We start from the raw sequence: 19,460 nt of genomic DNA on the forward strand, positions 1-19,460 counted from the left end.
TCCCGAACTTTCACTCGTTAAAGCTGAGGCTCGTTTTAGGGTCAAACTGTTGAATCCGTTCAACTGTTCCTCAGTGTTCTGAGTTCTGTTCATCAGTTCTGATTCCAGCGTGTTCTGATCCGATCTTTTATGCTGAACACACTCAGAAATAAAAGTCCTTCACTGAGGAGCGAGAGAAGGAACCTGATGTTGGATCAGATTTACAGCTGTTATCATTTGGAGGTCACCACCTCAGATATGAACGGTCACTTTAGACAGTTTTACTGCTGTGTGTGTGTGTGTGTGTGTGTGTGTGTGTGTGTGTGTGTGTGTGTGTGTAAGACACAGACCAGTATGAGAAGGCTCCAGATGGGACCCCTGGGCCTGTTCCACATAAAACCCTTGAATCTTCTGTATGGATTCTCAATAGAACCCCTGAGATAAATATGGTGTGTGTGTGTGTGTGCGTGTGTGTGTGGGTGTGTGTGTGTGTGTGCGTGTGTGTGTGTGTGTCTGGTCCAATGGTTCCTCCACTGACTGTAAACAAAGACGGATGACATGGGAGGCCTGAAAATGAAGAGAAAGCACATTTATCACCTTTTCCTTTGGAAGCACCTTTATTTTAAGAGTGTAGCAGCCTTGTTACCGTTACAACCCCCAGCCAATTACCCCCCCCCATCTTGAGCTTCTATTGGTGATCAATACAGGGCACCATCATGATACCCAAACCCAGATCCTGGAGCGCCATTCAGCCTCCAGGCTCAGGTTGGGAGTTCACAGACAGACACAAAGACAGACAGACGGTCGGAGGGAAACTGTCTGGGTGTCAAGTTCTGCTGTCAGCCTGTCTGTCCGGAGCCCCCCGTTGGCGCCCCCCCCCCCATTGGCTGCAGCTTTGATCCCCCTTGCTTGACCTCTAAACAGGGGTCAAGGCCAAAAGAGCCGGATTTGCCGTCCTGGTCCGAGCGTGTTGTTCTGAAACTGCCCCAGAAGGCCCCGTTCCACCCCGACAGGCTGCAGCCTCGTTTGCCTCCGAGCCCCCCCGGGCGGCTCCCACCGTTCCCAGTCTGTCACCCCCCCCCCCCCCCCCCCCAACTGGTGTGTAACCTCTTTAATTGTGGGCGCCTGCGTCACCTCCGACACTTTCATTATCACCACAGGTACATGGAACAGACAGGTGCAGAATGCACGGCAGCCCTCTGTCCTTGCTCTTGCCGGTTGCCATGGAAACGGCTGATAGAGTAGGGTATCGATCGCTGTGTCCAGTCCCCCTCTGTTCCACCCCGCCCCCCGCCCCCCCGAACTGACTTTTTTCCCCTCCGCCATGATGGGCGTGGATCAATAGCCTGTATATTGTATGCTTTCCTCGCTCCTCGTGCTCCATAATAGTGGGGGTTGGGGGGGGGGCAGGGGGGGTGAGAATGAAAGGAATTGTAAAAATGTAAGTGATAGTATTTAGAGTGAAAGAAACGTGTAGCTTTAAAAGGGCTGTTGTATCAGCGGAGGAGAGGATGAAGCCCTCAGCACTCCCTCCCTCTCTCTCTCTCTCTCTGTCCGCGGTTGTCTCTCGACCTTCTCTCGGCGTTTAAGCGCAGGTTTCACGCCACATTTACCCACACGTGTACGATTTTATCTCACTTTATCCAAATCTTCCCTTTACAAATTCAAATAAATCGGACACGCGGGCATCAGAGGGCCCGTGCGGGTCTGGGAAGATGTGACAGGGAGGCGAGGAGCCGCTGCCGGACCTGGGGGAGCTCGTTTAAATCTGGCCTGGGGGGTCCCTCCAGCGAGGGGTCACGGTCGGAGTCGCGGGGCGGCTGGATTTAAAGGTGGCTGCTCCTGGAGGTGCTGCTGTCGCCCCGAGGCACGGGCATCACAATTCCACGAGAGGTGGAAATAAAAGTGCAGCCGGGACACAAAGGCTTCTGGACACTTCTGGAGAAATTAGCCAGGCCGACCTGCAGCCCCCCCCCCTGCAGGTCGCCCCCCCCCCCCCCAGCCCCTCTAAACACACATCACAGCTCATCGGAGCCTCTCCCACATCCGCTGATTCCAGAGCACCTCCTCTTCAGCCATATGCAGGGAAAACGGCCAGAACCAGAAGAGTAGAGGAGTCGGGTTCACACACCCAGTGTTTTCAGCAGCAGGCTGTGGCCCCCCCCCCCCACCCACACACACACACACACACACACACACACACACGCACATCAATATGTTTGCTCTTCACTGGGAGGAATGTGCCCTGAGGCTACCATATAAAATTAGCAGGCCATTCCCATGTTGGCTCCCTTTCATGCCCCCACTTGCAGAGCAGCCACAGTATCAATAATTCAGCCACAATTTAGCTGTAGTTGGGCCACATGTTACGGGTCAGTTGTAGCGGTCGCCGCGGGACGCCCGACCCGCCTGATGGACGCGTGTCCCGCTGCTGCTTCCTGACCTGGAACGCCGCTGACTGGAGACGGGTTTGTGTAGCAACAGTTGCGGGGGGCAGTCTCCGCCATTTGATATTTACCGTAGCCCGTTAGCATAAAAAGGTGAGCTTAGCATTACGAGTCTCCTCCTCCCGGAACATCAATTTATTTAGAGATTAACTCCGACAGAATTTACAGTTTATAGCCAATTTCATCAAATACGCTTTAAACGGCACCGCCGGACCGCGTGGGGCCGACAGGAAATTGACGCCTCCCAACAACGCGGCTCATCCTAATCAAGCGCGTGCGTTTCCAGCGCTCATCCGCACAATCCGCGGCGGCCTGGAACAAGTCTTCGGGGAGCTTCTCCCCCGCACGTATCCCACCAACACCGCTGGATGTCTGCCCTCCTGTCTTAAGCCAGCCTTGGGGTGGTGGAGCTGCTAATCTCGCGCTATAGCTAAAATGGAAATCCGTGTGCGTGTGTGAATGCTAGATGGGAAGAAGGGGCTGAGCGAGGAGAGGAGTGGCTGCCCTCGCGCCTCGGCGAGATGGAGAACCCTCAAAGCCCGGAGAGGAGAGAAACACTGGCAGGGCAGAAGTCAACCTCCCAAGGCCACGCGAGACAGAGGCGGAGAGAGGAAGGCCCGGCAAAGTTTCTCTGCCCTGCGGCGGATCGTGTATGTGGTCAAACCTGAGACCTGGTGTGGAAACTCTGGGCCACATTATATAAACTGTACGTTCGGCACTCCTGCAAAGTTCTGGGCAACTTGAGAAAGGCTTTTGGGGTCTTGTTTTTAAAAAAAATTCAGCACGGTTTTATTTTAGCGCCGTCTCTTGTTTTTATTTTAATTAAATAAAGCGTGAAAAACAACCCTGCTAGCTTTGTTTAACTGTCTAGCTGATGTGGTGATGCTAAACACCTGAGAGACGGTTGCTAGCAGAGGTCAAGGATGTGAAATGAAATGAAATGAATGGACGATCACTCTGAAGGATCGGTTCTTGCTAGCGTTAGCAGCGGGTATCGCTAGCAGGAGTGGAAACAAGTAGTCACGAACGGTCCTGATGCCGCCTAAAATAACAAGAGGGCGTGGTTACAGACACAGGTTGGTGTTGCACCTGTGGCAGCAAACAACCCCCAATGGGACGCATGCACAGGTCGCTAGCATGCTAACGGCTAATATATGACAGAAATCTAACACCTTCATTTGCGTCTACCTGATTTTAATCCAGCTTTTAGTGCTGAAACTGGCAGTTAAGATGTTTTTTATCGGCAGGAAATAAAACGGCCGGTAAAGGAAACGCGCCTCGTTAAAGGAAACGGCCACCGCGGGGCCTTCAGTAGCAGTCATGTGACTCCTCTGGGGTCGGGTGCCTGCATTTCCTCTGCTTCCTCTCGACGGTGCACTTGTCTGAACGGTGGCTGCTCTCCATCGCCGCGTCTCCCCGCCCCCCGCGGCGTCCACTAGGGCGGCGCCCGAGGGCCGGCGTGGACGTGGCGCAGCACTCAGTTGTTCTTCACCATCCATAATGCTAACGATTACAGCATGTCGATAACAAACGTGGGAGTTAAATGAGTTTGTGCACTCAGCTACGCCTGCGCCTCGGCTGGTTCAAGGTCGCCCCCCCACCCCCCACCCCCCCGGAGGGATGAGCACACACGTCTTGACTCAAGGTCAAGTGGGCCACACTTTTGAACAGATGCATTAAATGCTCAGTCTTCAGTGGCTCAGGTGCAGCGAGGACCTTGAGCCGGGACAAAGTTGGACGGCCGCTCGTATATTCCGTCCTGTACTCGTATTTCAGGTGGGGGGGGGGGGGGGGGGGGGGGACTCAGGAGAGACCGACCCTTGTTGGGTCTAACCCCTAACCTGTTTACGGGAGTCCTGGCACCACGCCACGCTGGCGGGGAGTGGCCGGCTCACGCTGGTGGGCGGGGCCTTCCTTGGGGGGCCTTCCTTGGGGGGCCTTCCTTGGGGGGCCTTCCTTGGGTCAATCGCACCGTGACCAAAGCGGCTGCTCGTAAACACAGAGCGCCTTTGTGCCGGCGAGGGCCGAGGCGAGGGCACGTGGCGAGAGGATGCACTTGATTTGGAGTCAGTTAGCAGCTCCTGCACATCCTAATGGACAATGGGGCAAGTGCCCCCCTCCCCTCAGCTCCCCTCTGTCCCTCACCCGCCTCCCCCAGGAGACACGAGCCGGCTGGGCGCTCTGATGGCCAAGCGTGACATTTAAACCCTGCCCTGCGGTAGCTTCGGGGGGGGGGGGCTTTGAGGAGGGGGAGGCACAGAGAGGTCCATCTGAGCACAGAGGGAAGAAGGGGGGGGGCGGCAGATCTCCTCAGTGTGTCAGCTGGGGGGGCTATTGTACACGGCCCCGTGCTGAATAAAGGGGGAAACAATTGAGCCGTGCACTCTGATCACAATAGGGGCGCATCGCTCCGCCGTGAGCAGCTGTTTCAGGAAGGTGTCGCCCCCTCGCCACGCTGACCACGCAGCCCCCGTGAGCGGCTAAATCCCTGAATCTGCTGCCCCGCTACCACCTGCTCTCACCCCCCCCCCCCCCGGTCCTCCTCCGGATCAATATCCACTGCAGTGTCTCTCAGAGGGCGAGCGGAACAACCGTGCGCATGCCGCCATCGCCATCGCACGCACGCCGACCACGATGGTCAGAAACAAAAGGTCGGAGCAGTTCGGAGCGCCTGATTCTGGAATGCTGGGGAAAAAAGATGCTTCTGTGGTGACACCCAGCTGCAGGACCCGTGGGAGCCCCCGACGCTGCGGCTACAGGGCGCCCCCTGGCGGCCGCGCGGGGGCACGGCAGACATGCGGTCATTGATTAGTGACGTCTGCGTGCTTATCAAGAAGAAAAGTGTCTCAGTGGCCATTTATTCCAGAGAGTTTTCTGCTCCTAGACGTGAGGGCGGGACCATTTTCACCATGTTCTATGTCATGAATTATCTTCTGCGTTTAAGTCAATCCGGTCCGGTTAAATCATCAATAAGGCAACACAATATCCACAAATCGACCTTTAAAAATAGGCAATGAACAAAATTCAATCAACTGTGCAGAGAAAAGACTGGTACCATGTGATGATTCTAGAGGAAGCAGCTGTATCTGTATTTTCTGGATCAGAACGCTGGGCCTGAACATGACTGGCAGCTCTTCTGAAGGGTTAAAAGGGAACCAGGAACTCTGCTGGGGCACTGCTAATCAGCTCGGAAGCATTTGCTGCCCTTCTGGCAAGGTCACGGGGTCACGGTCCCTAGGCTGGACGTCCACTCCAGCCCTCGCTCCTCCCCCTCCTGGTATAAAGCCCTGCCCCCCTTGGGGCCTTCAGGCCCTGCAGGCACAATCAGCGGCCTGCAACTGCAGGCTAACACAAGCCTGCCTTAATCTATAAGAGCCCAAGGATGGAGCGCGGCTGTCTGTCCATCAGCCTGTCAGCCTGTCCTGCCTCCCCCGGACCCAGGCGGCCCAGAACCTGCCGCACTCAGGCCAGAACCCTCCCCCCCCTCCCCCTGCTGTTTGGCCAGCTGATTGATCTGTTAACGCTGACCGCCGGACGTGTGTCCCTGAATTTAATTCCAGAATTCATTTGTGGGAGACGTGTGTGTACAGACATGATGGAGGGTCCCACAGAGGTGACGGAGGGAGGCTGCGGGGAGCCCAGGAGCATCATGGGAGCTCGCCGCCGCTGCGACCACTGCGGTGGTGGACCGTCTCATGATTGAGCCACAGGGACCAGGAGCCCAGGTGAAGCCGCTCCACGTCACAGCTCATAGCGCCGGTCAGGGCGGGGGCACCAGGGGGGCCGTCCTCGCCCCTCCCCTCTGCACACCTCACCAGAGAGGACCGTAAAGAACGGCCAGACAATGAAACAAACGCAGGCCCGTGTGGGGAGGCCAAGCCTGATTTGATGGAGTCTCTTTCTCTGCCCCCCTGCAGACAGCAGGGGGGGGGGGCTGCTTGGATATGCATCACAAAGGCTTCCCGCGGTATTGATCGGCGCCGGGTTAAGGCAGTCTATCAGCCCGTGTCCCTCTCTCTGGGAAAAACAATGGGAGATTAAAAACACACAGCTTGCTGGGGGGGGGGGGGCTGCTGATGGGCCCTTATCTGCGCCCAGAGGTCGGCGTGAACACACATAATCCACTTTCACTACCAGCTTCATACGAGGCTGCTTCACATGCAAATGCTGTCACTTCCTGCCCCCCCCCTCCCCCACACACACACGTGGGTTCCACAAACCACCCCAGCACCGAACCCACACGATGCACGTCAGGGAGGGGGGGGCCTCAGTCACACGTTCTGACCTTTACGCAGATCTAGAATTGAGCTTGATCGGGTTATCAATAACACGGGTGACCAGCGAGGATTATGGATTCAGCATGTGCCCAAATAATAATAAGAATAATAAGAATAATAATAACAATAATAATAATATTGCACTAAAAGACAGGGAACTTTGTTGGTTTTTATTCATGTGAGTAAAGCAGAACCTCCACACACAACAGTCAACGGCTCCAGTATTGATCCATCAGCCGGTCCGGCTCCTCCGACTCCCAGCAGATACAAATGGAAAACTAAACTTCAGGATCGACCTCAAGCAAACGTGAAATGAATTCAGCCTGAAGGAGACGTCTGCCTTAAAAACAGCTGCAAACCTGACAAAACTAAAGCGAAGCGGCGCCGTGACGCCGGCGTGGGGCCGCGGGGTCAGAACGGTTCTTTGGGCTCGCTGAATTTGCGTTTTTTCTGGGTCGCACGTGTGGACGGCGTTTCCTGGCTGTCGGGCATTTGGTACTGACAGACCTGGAAACAGCAGAGCAACAGAGAGGTGACGCCTCGCCGCCAGGCCCAGAGACTCCGCCTCCGCCACCCAACAAACACCCGACCCACGCGGTTCCCTCAGCCCTGGGCGGGACAGCTGTCGGACCCAAGCTGATGAAGTTCTCCCAGGAGCTCCTCACACACCCGACAAACACGGCTAGAAATGTTCTCACCGATTTGGCACCCGTCGCTGCTGGCATGCTCACAGTCACGTCTTTCTCCTGCGCACGCACGCACACACACGCACGCACGCACACACACACACACGCACACACACACACACACGCACACACACACAGCTACCTTCAGAATACTGACATTTGGCTGTTAAACTGTGGTTAAAACCATGACTGACTGTGGTGGAGATGATCCGGCCACTCCTGGTCCTCTTCTGGCCGACCTCCGCGCTGGAGGTCTCCAGCGGTCCAGGGTCCACCTGAGAGGGGACAGATGGTCCATGAAGACAGCAGAAACATCGAGTTTGGTCTTTCAGACGGATAAAATCCTGCTGAATGTCGCAAATACTTGGGTGCTTTCTTCACAACTGTCAATCTTCTCGTGGCAGATCATCTGGATGTCTGGAATCACAGGACATCAACTCACTTCATGGTAAAGGTGAACAGAACAAGAGCTGTAACAGAAACCTTTATCAGGCCCAGTTTACTGTCTGCTCATTACAATAAGATGGCCGAGACGCGTGGAGGCCTCTTTCAGCGCCCTCTAGTGTCTGTACACATCAGTGCAGACACAACCTGATTTCTATCAAGGATTTCACCCATTTTCTGATGATACTGCTGAGGAATAAATGTTCAGGTGTCTCTTGTATTACCTGCAGCTCTTTGATACACCATTAAATGAGGGAGAGAGTGGTGGGATTGACCTGGATTAAAGGTGTCTGCCTTCTCCATCTCAGACCTCTCTTCATCTTCGACCACGTGACTCTGAGGATGGTCACATGTCAACAACACATTTCAGAAGCACTGCAACCGCCCTCATTTAACATCCTGTGCTTCAGCTCCTTCGTAAATATTCCGCTGCTGTTTCTGTGGCTCTGACCTGTGTCTCTGCCGTCATTCTCAGAACCCACTTCTCCGTCACACAAACGTTCTCCTCCACCTGCAGGTAACAAAGCTCCAGTAAGAAGCAGCATGTGTTGGTTCAAAAGGCCAAAATGCTGGAGTAAAAACAGCTGTGCTTTAAAAGAAGAATGACTAGATTGTGTTTCATTTCCTCTTTCATTTCCTGCCTGTGGGGGAATAAACACGAATCATCTGGAAGAAGCTTTCTGGCGGTCTGTGTCCTTCACCTGCTCCAGCCTGTGTCTCTCTGTGGCCATGCCTAGCTTCAGAGTGTGGTACGGGGTCACCACCTCGCCCATGGTGAGCTTCACCGGCTCTTTCTCAAACACTAAGGTGTCACCTTCAGCCTCCTTGAAGCCCGGTGGCTGGTAGTCCTGAGGAGTGACTGTGGAGACACAACAAAGTCTCAGAAACACGCTGAAAACACACATGCGGGTCCCTTACCCTCCTCGTAGTACGCCAGCTTCATGTTGAGGGAGACGCTGTCCGGCAGAGGACCCAGGTTCTGCATCAGCGTGTAGAGCTTCCTCACCAGCAGGATGCTCGCCTTCTTGGTGTTGCTGCAGGACATCGACACCTTGTTGCTGGCAACGATGAAGATGTGGGTTAACTCCTTGTATCTTAGATTAACCCTGAGGTCACAAAGGTCAGTCGAGTCTGGGAGATGCTGTGGTCTTCAGGACCTGGACATGGGCCACTCACTCCTCACTCTTTCTGCTATTGCTCTCTTATTTTCCCCTGAACTGGAGCTTTTCTTGTGTTAAGTGATTATAAAGGCATCAAACACTTAATGAGAAGACAAAACAAGCTGACGTGACCATTTAGTGAAAGTGTAAAGTTTATCTGATGACTTTAGATGACAGAAGGCTCATGACAAAGATACCAAACCAGACCTAAGCTAATTAGCAGTAGGTGATGTGTTACTGCAGGAACCAAATAGAAACACGAACCACTTTCTGGATTAGGCGACAAAAGCTTAAAACTATTTACAATAGAAAAAATAATAATACAATAGAAAAGAGGCCTCACCTTTCAAAGTCCATGTGAATTCCCTCTGGAGTGTAATGGATATTAAACTGGTAAAACTCAGTCACGTTCTGAAAGAAAGGTGGATGCTGCGTATGATCAGAACAACAATCAGGAAACCTGGAATATAGTTGTACAGGCGCTCAGCTGAGAAGACAAACCGCACGTTACCTGTGGGAGCGCCGGGTCAGTGAAGAGCTGGAACAAAGAAACGGCAAGACACTTCTCAACATGGGCTGGGAACATGTCTGCAGGTAGATTTACCTTCTCTAACCTTTGTTATTCAGTCAGACACAAAGAAAGCCCAATTTTAAATCAGAAAATACTCACAGACAGAATAACTGTCCTCAGCTGGTGGGGAAAAACAAACACATCCAAATCCATTAAAATCAGAGCAATGACACATTCCCAGTTAAGAACAGGTTAAATCTTTCCAAATATATTAGAATCAATCTTGCCAAATATCTGGACTGGATGAAAAAGGCTTTGCTACTCACATATTTAAGCTGAATGGCCTCAAAGCACCCCTGCAGCCTGCAAGAATTGGATAAAAACAAGGATAAAAATACATGCTTGTGTATCCGAGTAACTCTACAAACCATAAAGCACAAGAAAGTAACAGTTTTTCTACCTTTTCAATCATCATATCACATGTTTATCTCAATAGGTCTCACTGTCAAAGCAGGTTTCTAGTTTCTATTCACCACTGAACGATCTGAGTTGCACCAGGACAGCTGCCTTCCTCTCGGAGGATCATCACCTTCTGATCTGTGGGGAGAAATCACTGCCAGGTTGATGAAAGCATCTCGATCAGTAGGCGTCAAAGGGGCTGGCGTGTCACGTAACCTTCGACATATTTGGTCCCGTAGGCTTTCTCGGGGAAAACTCCTCGCAGGTAAGTGATTCCCGACACGGCGATGGCCAGCAGCTTCCTGATGACCAACGAGGACTGCTGCTCCGATAACACCTGGTTTGGCAGCAGCTGAGATTCCTGCAGGAGTCACAATCAATCACAGGCCTGCAAAAGCACCGCTTTTCATTACAAAACACTTCATTTTAGATAGATCCAGTTCATCTGAATGCCGTTTGCACACAAGATAAATTCAAATAATCATGTAAATCATCACTAAGGTATAAAGAGTGAACTTTTCTTGTTGTAATTAAGGTGTATGTGTGGAAATGTTATAGATTGCCTGAAGTATATTTGGGATTTTTAGCTAAAAGAAACATTATTTTTACACTAACTTGGTTAATCTAATTAAGCCACATTACGTTTACCTGTGTGGTTCTCATTTTCTGTACACACGCCATTGCACTGGAGAAAGATCATAAATTAAAGACAGCCTAGAAAGTCAACGTAAATGATAGCTTGAAAAGATACCTTCAGATAGTTTTATATGATATTCTGATAGCTTTCGGGCTAGCTATAATGCAAGGAGTAAGCTAATCTACAATGAAAACGTCTTTTCTCTGTATTCAAACCAGATCTTTTTCACAAACATATCAGCGATAAAGGAAACTTTTTTCTCTTGAAAATAACAAGATGGAAAAAAAAAAAAACAACCGAAAAGTAGACGTTTCTCGACGTTCCCGCTCCAAGTAGATTGATGGAAGAGGCGTTCAACAAGTAGCCAATCAGAGAGCGTGGAGCTTGTTGCCAAGAAAAAAATTAAAAAACAAAAATGACAAATGCGGCGGCCAACATTCAACATAAAAATGTAGATTTGAACAGTGTCCTCATTACTTCTTAGAAAACTTGTATCTAATAAAAAACAACAAGCTGCCTGGATGTTGTACTTGTTTTAATTGTGTTCTTGTGCGTTTTATTGAGCCGCGAACCCCGTATCGCCCACACTGCTCGTTCTGACTTGTCATTGGTCGATCGGTTGTCAATCACAAATAGCGGCGTTCGATTGGCTCTGTGTGAGACAATGTCGCGCTCCTATTGGTTACTGTATATGTCAATCAGACGCGGCAGCCCCTCCTGTGCGGTGATGTCACATTGTGTTAACGCCATTTTTGTTGGGGAGCAGTCGTGTCCAGAGCGGAATTATAATCGGCACAGGTACACCCAACGACTCCTCCAATATCTGTCACGTCCAATCGTCTGATAGACGTGACACAAGCTCGGCGATCACACGCACACATAATGTCGTCAGAAAACTTGGACTCGGACTCTCAGCTGGACTATGAGGACGAGAAACAGGTGGGTTTTCCTGGCTGCTGTTTGAATGTTGTTGGCTAACCACGGAGCTAGCTCCTCGGCACGGCTAACGTCGCTTTGCAGGCGTGAAGTGCGGCTGCAGGGGAGCACCGCCGGCAGACAGCTGGCATCAGATGGACTGGAATACGGTCTTCTCGCCGTGGTCCCAGCCAACAAAACACCGCCAGTGTGTCACTTTGTGTTGTCGCTGCTGCCGGATGTCATTGGCTACTGAGTCCACAGCAGCTCGGGCCTCATTGGTCTGTTCTGGTCGGGATCACAACATGCTGACAGTCCCCAAATAAAGACGGGTCCTGGTGGTTCCGCTGGGTCCGTGTCCCAGGCCCTGAATGCGCACACATACTTCAGTTCTTAGACAAATAGACTTGGTGTCTGATTGAAGCACAGTGTTGCTTCCGCATGTGTCTCCACGTGTAAGCAAAGCCTGGTCCCAGGGTGAGATACTGCAGGCTTCTATGGAACATAATGGCTGTTTATAAATACATGATATGATGACATCAGGTCTGCTGGGCAGGACCACCATCGCCATCATCATCGCCATCATCATCATCTGTGCATTCAGATACAGGAGGGAATGCTTTGAAGCTAAGATAATTATCAAATTTAAATACCCCCAAAGATCCAGATTACCTGGGGTTTTTGGATGGTTCGGTTCATATTTCAATTGGACTCTAGACAAAACTGTTTGAGGATAATGTTTCCCCTATTTAGGTATTTTTGATCCACACAACAATCAGTCGTCTGCAGACTTTGAGGATTCGGATTGTGACATCCCAGAAAACTTTATTGTGTTGGAGAGTCTCATGCACGTTAGTATCCAGAGGACCATTCCCCCCTGTCCTGTCCTGTCCTGTCCTGTCCTGTCCTGTTTGCAGGTATTTGTTGCTTTATGCACCCTGTTAACCTCCTTTTGAAGCTCAGACTGTTTTATGGGTTTGTGGACGTTGCACTCCTCATTTTCTGAGATGTTTGAAGTGCCGTTAATCATTGTGTGCAGAAACAAGGTGCGTCCTTTTGGCCCAAATTGCAGGTCTGGGCGAGTGCATGACAGGGACCTGAATGACGGGTCTGGAACGACTTCGGCTCTGCTTGTGGTGACGCTGTGTTGTCTACAGCGTTCTTTGTTTCTGGACGCTCCTCTGCTGCCGTGACACCTAGAGGTGTTGTCATGCCACTGTTTTTTGACCTCAATTCCTCAAAGTGCTCTGGAATGGTAAGATTGGAAGGCCAGCTTGTACAGCTGTGGTGTTTACTGAAAACATGGTTATCTGTGGCAGACGGAGCCGCCAGAGGGGCAAAGCAGAGCTGCTACTCCCACAACCACAAGGGGAACTGGCTGAACTGGTGATTTGGAATTTGGGTGATTGTTAGAAAGGGAACGAGGCTGAGAGAGAAGACAGACCTGAGTCGGGATTGATCGGTGGCACCGCCCGGGTTTTGGGGACTCATCAGAAGTCCTTTCCAGAGTTGCGGTTTCTACAGGGGCGTTTTTGACATTCCTGAATCCCCATAAACGAGCGACGGCCTCGTCAGCAGCTCCTCCGCCTTCCAGCGAATGTGAGGCCTCACAGAAAGACTCAACGGGCTTGTTTGTTGTCTCCACAGGACGGACAGGAGAAGCACGGCAACCCTGTGAAAGCAGAGGAAGCCAAGCTGAAGGCCAAGTATCCCGGCCTGGCCCAGAGGCCCGGGGGCTCCGACTTCCTGATGAAGAGGTTACAGAAAGGGGTGGGTGAGCGCGTTTGTCACAGCGGTGTTGAGGGCCGCAGCATCGTCCTGACGCCCAGACACACGTCACTGTTAGCGAGTCACCATCACTAATAAGGGCAGACTGAGGTCATCAGCTGGGGGGGGGGGGTTGGAATTCCTGGCTGCAGCTGTAAGACCAGCTCAAAGGGCAAAATCCTCCTTTAATTGTATGTTCTTCTTCTTCCACCCAGCAAAAGTATTTTGACTCGGGCGACTACAACATGGCCAAGGCAAAGATGAAGAACAAGCAGCTCCCGGTGGCGGGCCCCGACAAGAACCTGGTAACCGGCGACCACATTCCAACCCCCCAGGACCTACCCCAGAGGAAGTCCTCCTTGGTGACGAGCAAGCTAGCCGGCTAGCCTCACCCATCCAAGAAGCACCCTCACCCCCACCCCCCCTGGGTCTCCTAGACCCCCCTCCCTCCCAATCTCCTCCTCACCCACCTCCCCTCCCTCTCTTCCCTTTCTCCCCCCGGGCACCGCTGGCTTTAAGATGCCGAACAGGGTTGTAGAGTCACTCTCTTGTGTGTGGGTGGGGCCCGGTGGGGGCGGTGGAGGTCTCGGCTTGCTCTCCTTTTGCCACCACGCACAGCTCGGCCCCCCCCCCTCACCTGCCTGCTCTGCTCCGCCACCTCCCTCGTGTCTTCTTGGCTTTTCTGTGTTCCAAGATGCATCAGAGTAGACGTGTGTCATCAGGCAGGGGTCAGATGGGTTCAAGCACTTTGTAGTCTGTAGAGTACGCGTCTTTCTGTTTTTGCATCCATCAAAATGGTGTGTGTGTGCGCGTGCGCGTGTGTGTGTGTGTGTGTGTAGTGGGAGGTGCCGTTCATCTTTTTGTCACTTTTCATCGAACAAAGCTGAGATCATTTGCTGCAGCTCAGTCAAACAGGGAATTTCAAGCTCCACATTTAGCTTCTGTTGGTATATAAAAATGCTGCATGATTGTAACGAAAAGCTTAATAACTTCAGCAAAGTTTGGAATATTCACGCGGCGTCAGACGGATGCGGAGCGTTGGCGGTGGTGTGTGTTTCTTGGTCCCCACATACTCATTCTTTTCCCGTCGTGCTAAAGGCTGCCAACAGCTGAGACGTCCCTTCTGTAAATAACATGCATGTAAGCTGTGAGCGGCCGGCCACACTCTGTTGTTACCGTACTGGAATATTTCACGGGGACGTTTGTCTCTTCTGTGAGGCGTTAGTATCCCTGTTTCAGTCAGCATTTTGCTATCTTCACCGGGTTGAAGCTCCGGCGTCAGGTTTCAGTGGTGATTCTGGCTTCTGGCTTCTGAACACAGTTTCAAGACCAACTGGTAACGTAACCCCAGCTGGGTTACACATCAAGCACCAGTGCCCCCCCTCCCCAGAGTGACACACGACACAGAGTGACCTTTGCTGTCGGGGGTGTCCGAGGGTAAACTGCAGGAAACCCGATCAGCACAGGTGTCGGAGGCGTTCCCAGGGCCACTGGCGGATGCCTGCAGGGTCTCCAGACTCCCCTGCTCTTGACATCCCGAGCCCTCCCGCCCTCTCCAAGGCTGCGGTCCCGTTCAGTCGTGTCCAGGCATCTGAACCGGTCGCTGACCCCCCCCCTTCCTCTCAGAATCAGGGACTTTTCAAACACGCACACTCCGATGCGATGGCGCCATCGCCTCCTCAGCCGTGTTTGTTCTCTTTAAAATCGTGTCAAATTTGCTCAGAGAGATCCGACCTCTTGGCCTCTGGCTTTTTGGTTGCCGCCGTTGTAAATAGACCCCAGCAGGAGGTCCCCTCAGTTCAACACTACTTCTGCTCTGTTTTGGTGAATCTGTACAATATGGAAAATATGTGTAAATGCTGCTGATTAAGACAAATCTATGAGGTGAATCCCTGCAGAGAGCACCTGTCGTCCGTGTTCTGCCGGTCTTTTCTCTCCGAGTACCTCTGTCAGAGCTCTTGTGATCAGCTGACTATAACCGGGTTCAATTTGATCCAGCTTCGTGTTGCTTTAGAGCTTTAAAGATCAGCCGGGAATGTTTTGGTTGATATTTAACATCATATCATATTTCAGAGCTGTTGTTTTATTGGTAAAAGCTTGTGGGTGGGAATCAAAGGACGGCGGGCAGGAGTTCTTGAATGCTGCTTGATGTTTGCGCGGAGCGGGTTAACGAGTGGAAATAGTGGGCTAACGTTTCCGACAACGTGCCAGAATGTACAAAGAAGACAGGACGCGTGCTCTGGCGTACTTTTACCTCTTCTGGTTTCTGCAAGTGATTCTTTTTATTCTTGTGTTCTCTTGGTGCATCTTAACTATATTTCATCCTGGCCCGAGGTAACTGCAGGGAAATAAGAGGCACCCTTGCTTCCACAAAAAAGGGTTTACATGGAAAAGAGAATGACTGGAGAACACAGGAATCATTTTAAGACTTTGAGAAAGTATGCGAGTACTTGGAATGTTTCAGTTGTGTGGGAGTAGGTGAGAGGATTTTTGTCAGTATTTGAAATAAACTTTTACATTGGTAAGATCTGGTGTTTGTTATTGATTGATTTCTAATAAATCGGGTGTGCAGATGTGTCCGAAAAATTAAAAAAGCTTCAAGGCTCTGAATGGATTTTAATGACATTTCCGTGGCGGGGGCAATCTTTGGTTATCCAAAGATCAAAGACAGTGGGGTATGGTGATAAATTTCTTTGATCAGAAAACAATTTACAACTACCTTGTCAGATATAATCGAGGTGTAAAAAGTGCCACAAATCTGTATTTGTGAGCAGTTTTGGTTGATTTTGTAATACGTTGACCCAACACTAGGTGGAGGTAGTGTTTTCTTTCACGTAGGTCCTGAAAAATTCCAGGAATTTCTTCACAAAAAACGTAAACGTCACACACATGTAACTTCTGTTTTAGTATCATGTGAAGGGTGGGAATAGAATAACTATATATTAACTAAGAATTGTGTGACTCAATTGTTTAGCTTTTAATGGTCAATACACTCAATGAATCAGATTAATCCGATTTTGGTTTTGTAAAGGCTCACGGTATGTATGAAAGGCATTTTGTTGTTATTATGTTGTCATGTCAACCGACTGTCTATTTCCAGGGGCCCTATTTCAAAATTCCTTTTGTCATGGAAATTACACATCTGGAAATGAAATTTAGATGGATTACAACTTTTACAGTTTAGCTTTAGAATCGATGCCAAAATGTATTTATTCTGGGTTTTTGTAGGTTCTTTTTTTAAAATTTTATTTTCAAAGTTTACATTTATTATACTTTTCTCGTTGCTGACGTCGGTTTCGTGGCCCCGCCCACTGGGGAATATAGCTCGCGAGGCTTCACTTCCGCTCACTGCGTCTCAGCTATGGCGTCAACGACAGTTTAGGGTTTCCGTTCGCTCCTTTCTCACGCCGAGAGTAATTCGCCTCGCTAATTTTTAGTTATTACTCATTCCCTAAATTCGGAGGAGCAGCTCAGATGAATATTATTGCGAATCACACCGCGTTGAGAATCATGAATGTGGTGTTCCAAAATGGAGTCGTGGACGGAGCGGGGCATTCCTCCCCGCTGATCCCGATGGCTTCCAGAGGCTCCCTCAGCGGCAACGACAGCCCGAAGCGGCCCAGCAAGCTCTCCGTGATCGCACCCAAGGTTTGCGTGGCGAAGGCCATCCAGGAGGACAGCCAGGACACCGACCACCGGTCGGCGCCGTGTACGCCGGAGATGAACTCGGTGAACGGGTTGGACGTGTCCGGGCGCCCAGCGGAGGACGAGGCGGCGTTAGACAACGACACGAGGCAGCTCCTCAGCCGCTTCATGGCGGACTTTTGCGGCATCGGTTCACATCAGTGGAGGGAGAGCGGAGCGCTGTCGACCATGAAGCGAGTGGTGGCGAACCTGATGGAAAAGCACCGATACGTGTACAATGGTAGGTAGCCTGGCTTTGTGCGTGTGCGTGTGTGTGTGGGGGGGGGGGGGGGGGGACAAAGACAAGAAGCGGCCGTTGGCGTCCCCGGCTTTAGAGAGCCCAGAACCGGTTTATAGCTTTAATAATGCAACATTCAAGTGGTTCCGATTTGAGTTGAGACTTTGTTTAAGCTGGCGCCTGATCCATAATGTCGTCTTTTATGCAGGGATGACCAAACAGTTGACCCTGGACGACAGAGGAGACGATGTGAGCTTCGTCAGCTCGGTAGCCAAAAGCATATTCGCAGACGGGGTCACCAACTGGGGGCGCATCGCCAGCCTAGTGGCCTTTGGAGCCGTGGTGGCCCAGCACATGAAGGACAATGGTCGGAGGGACTGCGTGGAGCCGGTGGCGCAGGAGATCTCCACGTACCTGTTGACGGACCGGCGGGACTGGCTGATCAAAAACAACGGCTGGGTGAGTTCTGAGGGACGGGAAGTGGGACCAAAGAAACTGTGGCGGTTGCGTAACCGCTGCCATTGTGCAAGCTGCCTGCGTGATGTGTGACACGGCTCTTCCCCTGGTCTGTTTGCAGGAAGGATTTGTGGAGTTTTTCCAAGTATCGGACCCAGAGTCGTCAGTCAGGAACATGCTGATGGCTGTCGCGGGGGTTGCCGGGCTCGGGGCCACGCTGGCCCTGTTGATCCGGTGAACTTAGGGACAACCAGAGCCTTATTTGCAGTCCCTGCGTGACTGGGACGAAGGACTTTCAAAGGCTTCCACTGCTGAAGGACGACCGCAGCGCTCTTCTTTTTCTGTTTGTTCCCGGTCTCTCATCCACACGCACCCGCCAAACACACCAAAACGCGGCTCACAGGACAGACTCTACCAGCAGCAGTCGAACTACAAGCAATTAGGGGTTTATTTAATTCACAAAGAACTTTATTTTTCTAATAAATGTAAAAGTGTATATCTATGCAAACTGTTGTTGGCAGTCAGTTGACCTGATTTCAGCTTGACCTTTGTTTTCGTTCACTATTCCAATGTGGTTTTTGGTTCTTCAAAGCAGGCAGAAACCTGCCCTCTTAATTTTCGCTCCTGTGACGCCTTTTCTTTTGTACGGACGGCGTGCGTGAGGAGGAGGGGGGGTCACTTCCTGCTTTCCCTCCTGTTGGATTTCTACTTGGATCGGCCACATTCTGGACGGTTTGGGACTGAACCAGGACTCGGGTGATTGTTTCCTGCTGCGCCGAGGCGGCGCGAGGGAGGAGAACGGTCCCGCTCCCCTGTAAGAAAATGAAAATAAAAAGAAGCGAAAGCACTGCTGACACATTTAACCCTCCTGCTCTCATTGGCTCGGCCTCGCTTGGCCTTTTCTGGTCGCCACATCTAACGCCAGCGTTGTGTTTCCTAGAAACCTGATGCGGCGCTCAGCTGCTTCCGCAGCCTCGGCGCCGTGCAGAGGGCTGGTGCACAACAGCTGGGTGCAGACGCTGGGTCCCGACAGGACGGGACGGGGGGGGGGGGGGGCTTGAAAACATCCCTGACAATTACGTAATGGTCTACAGGCTGGACTGGGGTGTCTCTTCAGCTCCATTTAAACCAGTGACCCAGAGCGTGCTGGTTTGGGCTGTTTGTTCAGGTCCTCACGGTTGTTGGTGGCTACAGGACAAGCGCGGCGCTCGCCGGGTGTTTGGGGATGGAACCGGGCCTCTCCATGGCAACGCTCCACAGCAGACCTCTGTGTCCTCTCCTGCTAATGACGTTAGCTGCCCTTGGTTACCCCCACGTGGTTCGTTGTGAAGCGCTCGGAGATGGAGCACAGCGGACAAGTGGGGCTGAGGCAATTTCACAGGGGCTGTTGCAGCATCGTGTGTGTGTGTGCACGGTGGAAACCTGGCAGAATTCATGAAATAAAAGCATTACGTTTGTATTGTAACATTTTCCTTCTCTTGTTTATTCCCCCCCCCTCCCAACATGCAGAAGCATCCGCGTGGCAGAAGCGCCTATAGCTTTAATGTAAACATCGGTGTTTCTCAGGGGTCCAGATGTTGCACCTGGGGCTGGTTTGGTTGTGATGGATCAGACCTGTTGCATTCCAGGCCTGGGCTCGGCTTTAGGCGCGGCTGCTCCAGTGTTCCCACATAATTAGTCATTGACGAGCAGGACTGTTTAGATGAATGACTGTGGAGCAAACGGGCCCTCCGTTGCTCCGTCTGTTTCGGAACCTTAAACTTGAGACCTTCTTGAGCAGACATGGTGGCTGAACGCAGC

General features: G+C 51.6%; 3 protein-coding genes across 7 annotated transcripts; 2 read left to right on the plus strand and 1 right to left on the minus strand.

Moving 5' to 3' along the window:
* Positions 1–6,859: 6,859 nt before the first annotated feature.
* Positions 6,860–11,139, minus strand: hormad1 (HORMA domain containing 1). Of its 4 annotated transcripts, none has more exons than XM_029838334.1 (16): positions 10,898–11,139; positions 10,612–10,648; positions 10,180–10,324; positions 10,038–10,101; positions 9,831–9,867; positions 9,664–9,684; positions 9,505–9,531; positions 9,337–9,422; positions 8,752–8,891; positions 8,535–8,692; positions 8,285–8,344; positions 8,058–8,169; positions 7,754–7,806; positions 7,584–7,664; positions 7,402–7,449; positions 6,860–7,210 (listed from the first exon to the last, which is right to left on the minus strand). In XM_029838334.1, the coding sequence occupies exons 2-16, from the start codon at positions 10,642–10,644 to the stop codon at positions 7,115–7,117; spliced, it is 1,161 nt and encodes a 386-aa protein (XP_029694194.1). In that variant the 5' UTR covers positions 10,645–10,648; positions 10,898–11,139; the 3' UTR covers positions 6,860–7,114. The 4 variants fall into 4 exon arrangements, with proteins under 4 accessions (XP_029694194.1, XP_011603537.2, XP_029694197.1 ...); XM_011605235.2 differs by having other exon boundaries at positions 9,337–9,404; positions 10,898–11,137; XM_029838337.1 differs by having other exon boundaries at positions 8,109–8,169; positions 10,898–11,134.
* A 196-nt stretch (positions 11,140–11,335) lies between these two features.
* Positions 11,336–15,809, plus strand: ensab (endosulfine alpha b). The gene is made up of 3 exons (XM_003965808.3): positions 11,336–11,539; positions 13,163–13,285; positions 13,498–15,809. Exons 1-3 carry the CDS (start codon positions 11,483–11,485, stop codon positions 13,666–13,668), a joined length of 351 nt encoding a protein of 116 aa, XP_003965857.1. The 5' UTR covers positions 11,336–11,482; the 3' UTR covers positions 13,669–15,809.
* Positions 15,810–16,609: 800 nt separating this feature from the next.
* On the plus strand, positions 16,610–19,125 carry mcl1b (MCL1 apoptosis regulator, BCL2 family member b). 2 transcript variants are annotated; one of them, XR_003888889.1, is made up of 4 exons: positions 16,610–17,207; positions 17,413–17,663; positions 17,782–18,474; positions 18,601–19,125. XR_003888889.1 is itself a non-coding variant. In XM_003965819.3 (3 exons), exons 1-3 carry the CDS (start codon positions 16,757–16,759, stop codon positions 17,896–17,898), a joined length of 819 nt encoding a protein of 272 aa, XP_003965868.3. In that variant the 5' UTR covers positions 16,610–16,756; the 3' UTR covers positions 17,899–18,523. The 2 variants fall into 2 exon arrangements, 1 of the variants encoding a protein (XP_003965868.3); XM_003965819.3 differs by lacking the exon at positions 18,601–19,125 and having other exon boundaries at positions 17,782–18,523.
* The last annotated feature ends 335 nt before the right edge of the window (positions 19,126–19,460 follow it).

The sequence above is a fragment of the Takifugu rubripes genome, chromosome 7 (genome assembly GCF_901000725.2).
Source record: "Takifugu rubripes chromosome 7, fTakRub1.2, whole genome shotgun sequence".
NCBI classification, from domain to species: Eukaryota; Metazoa; Chordata; class Actinopteri; order Tetraodontiformes; family Tetraodontidae; genus Takifugu; species Takifugu rubripes.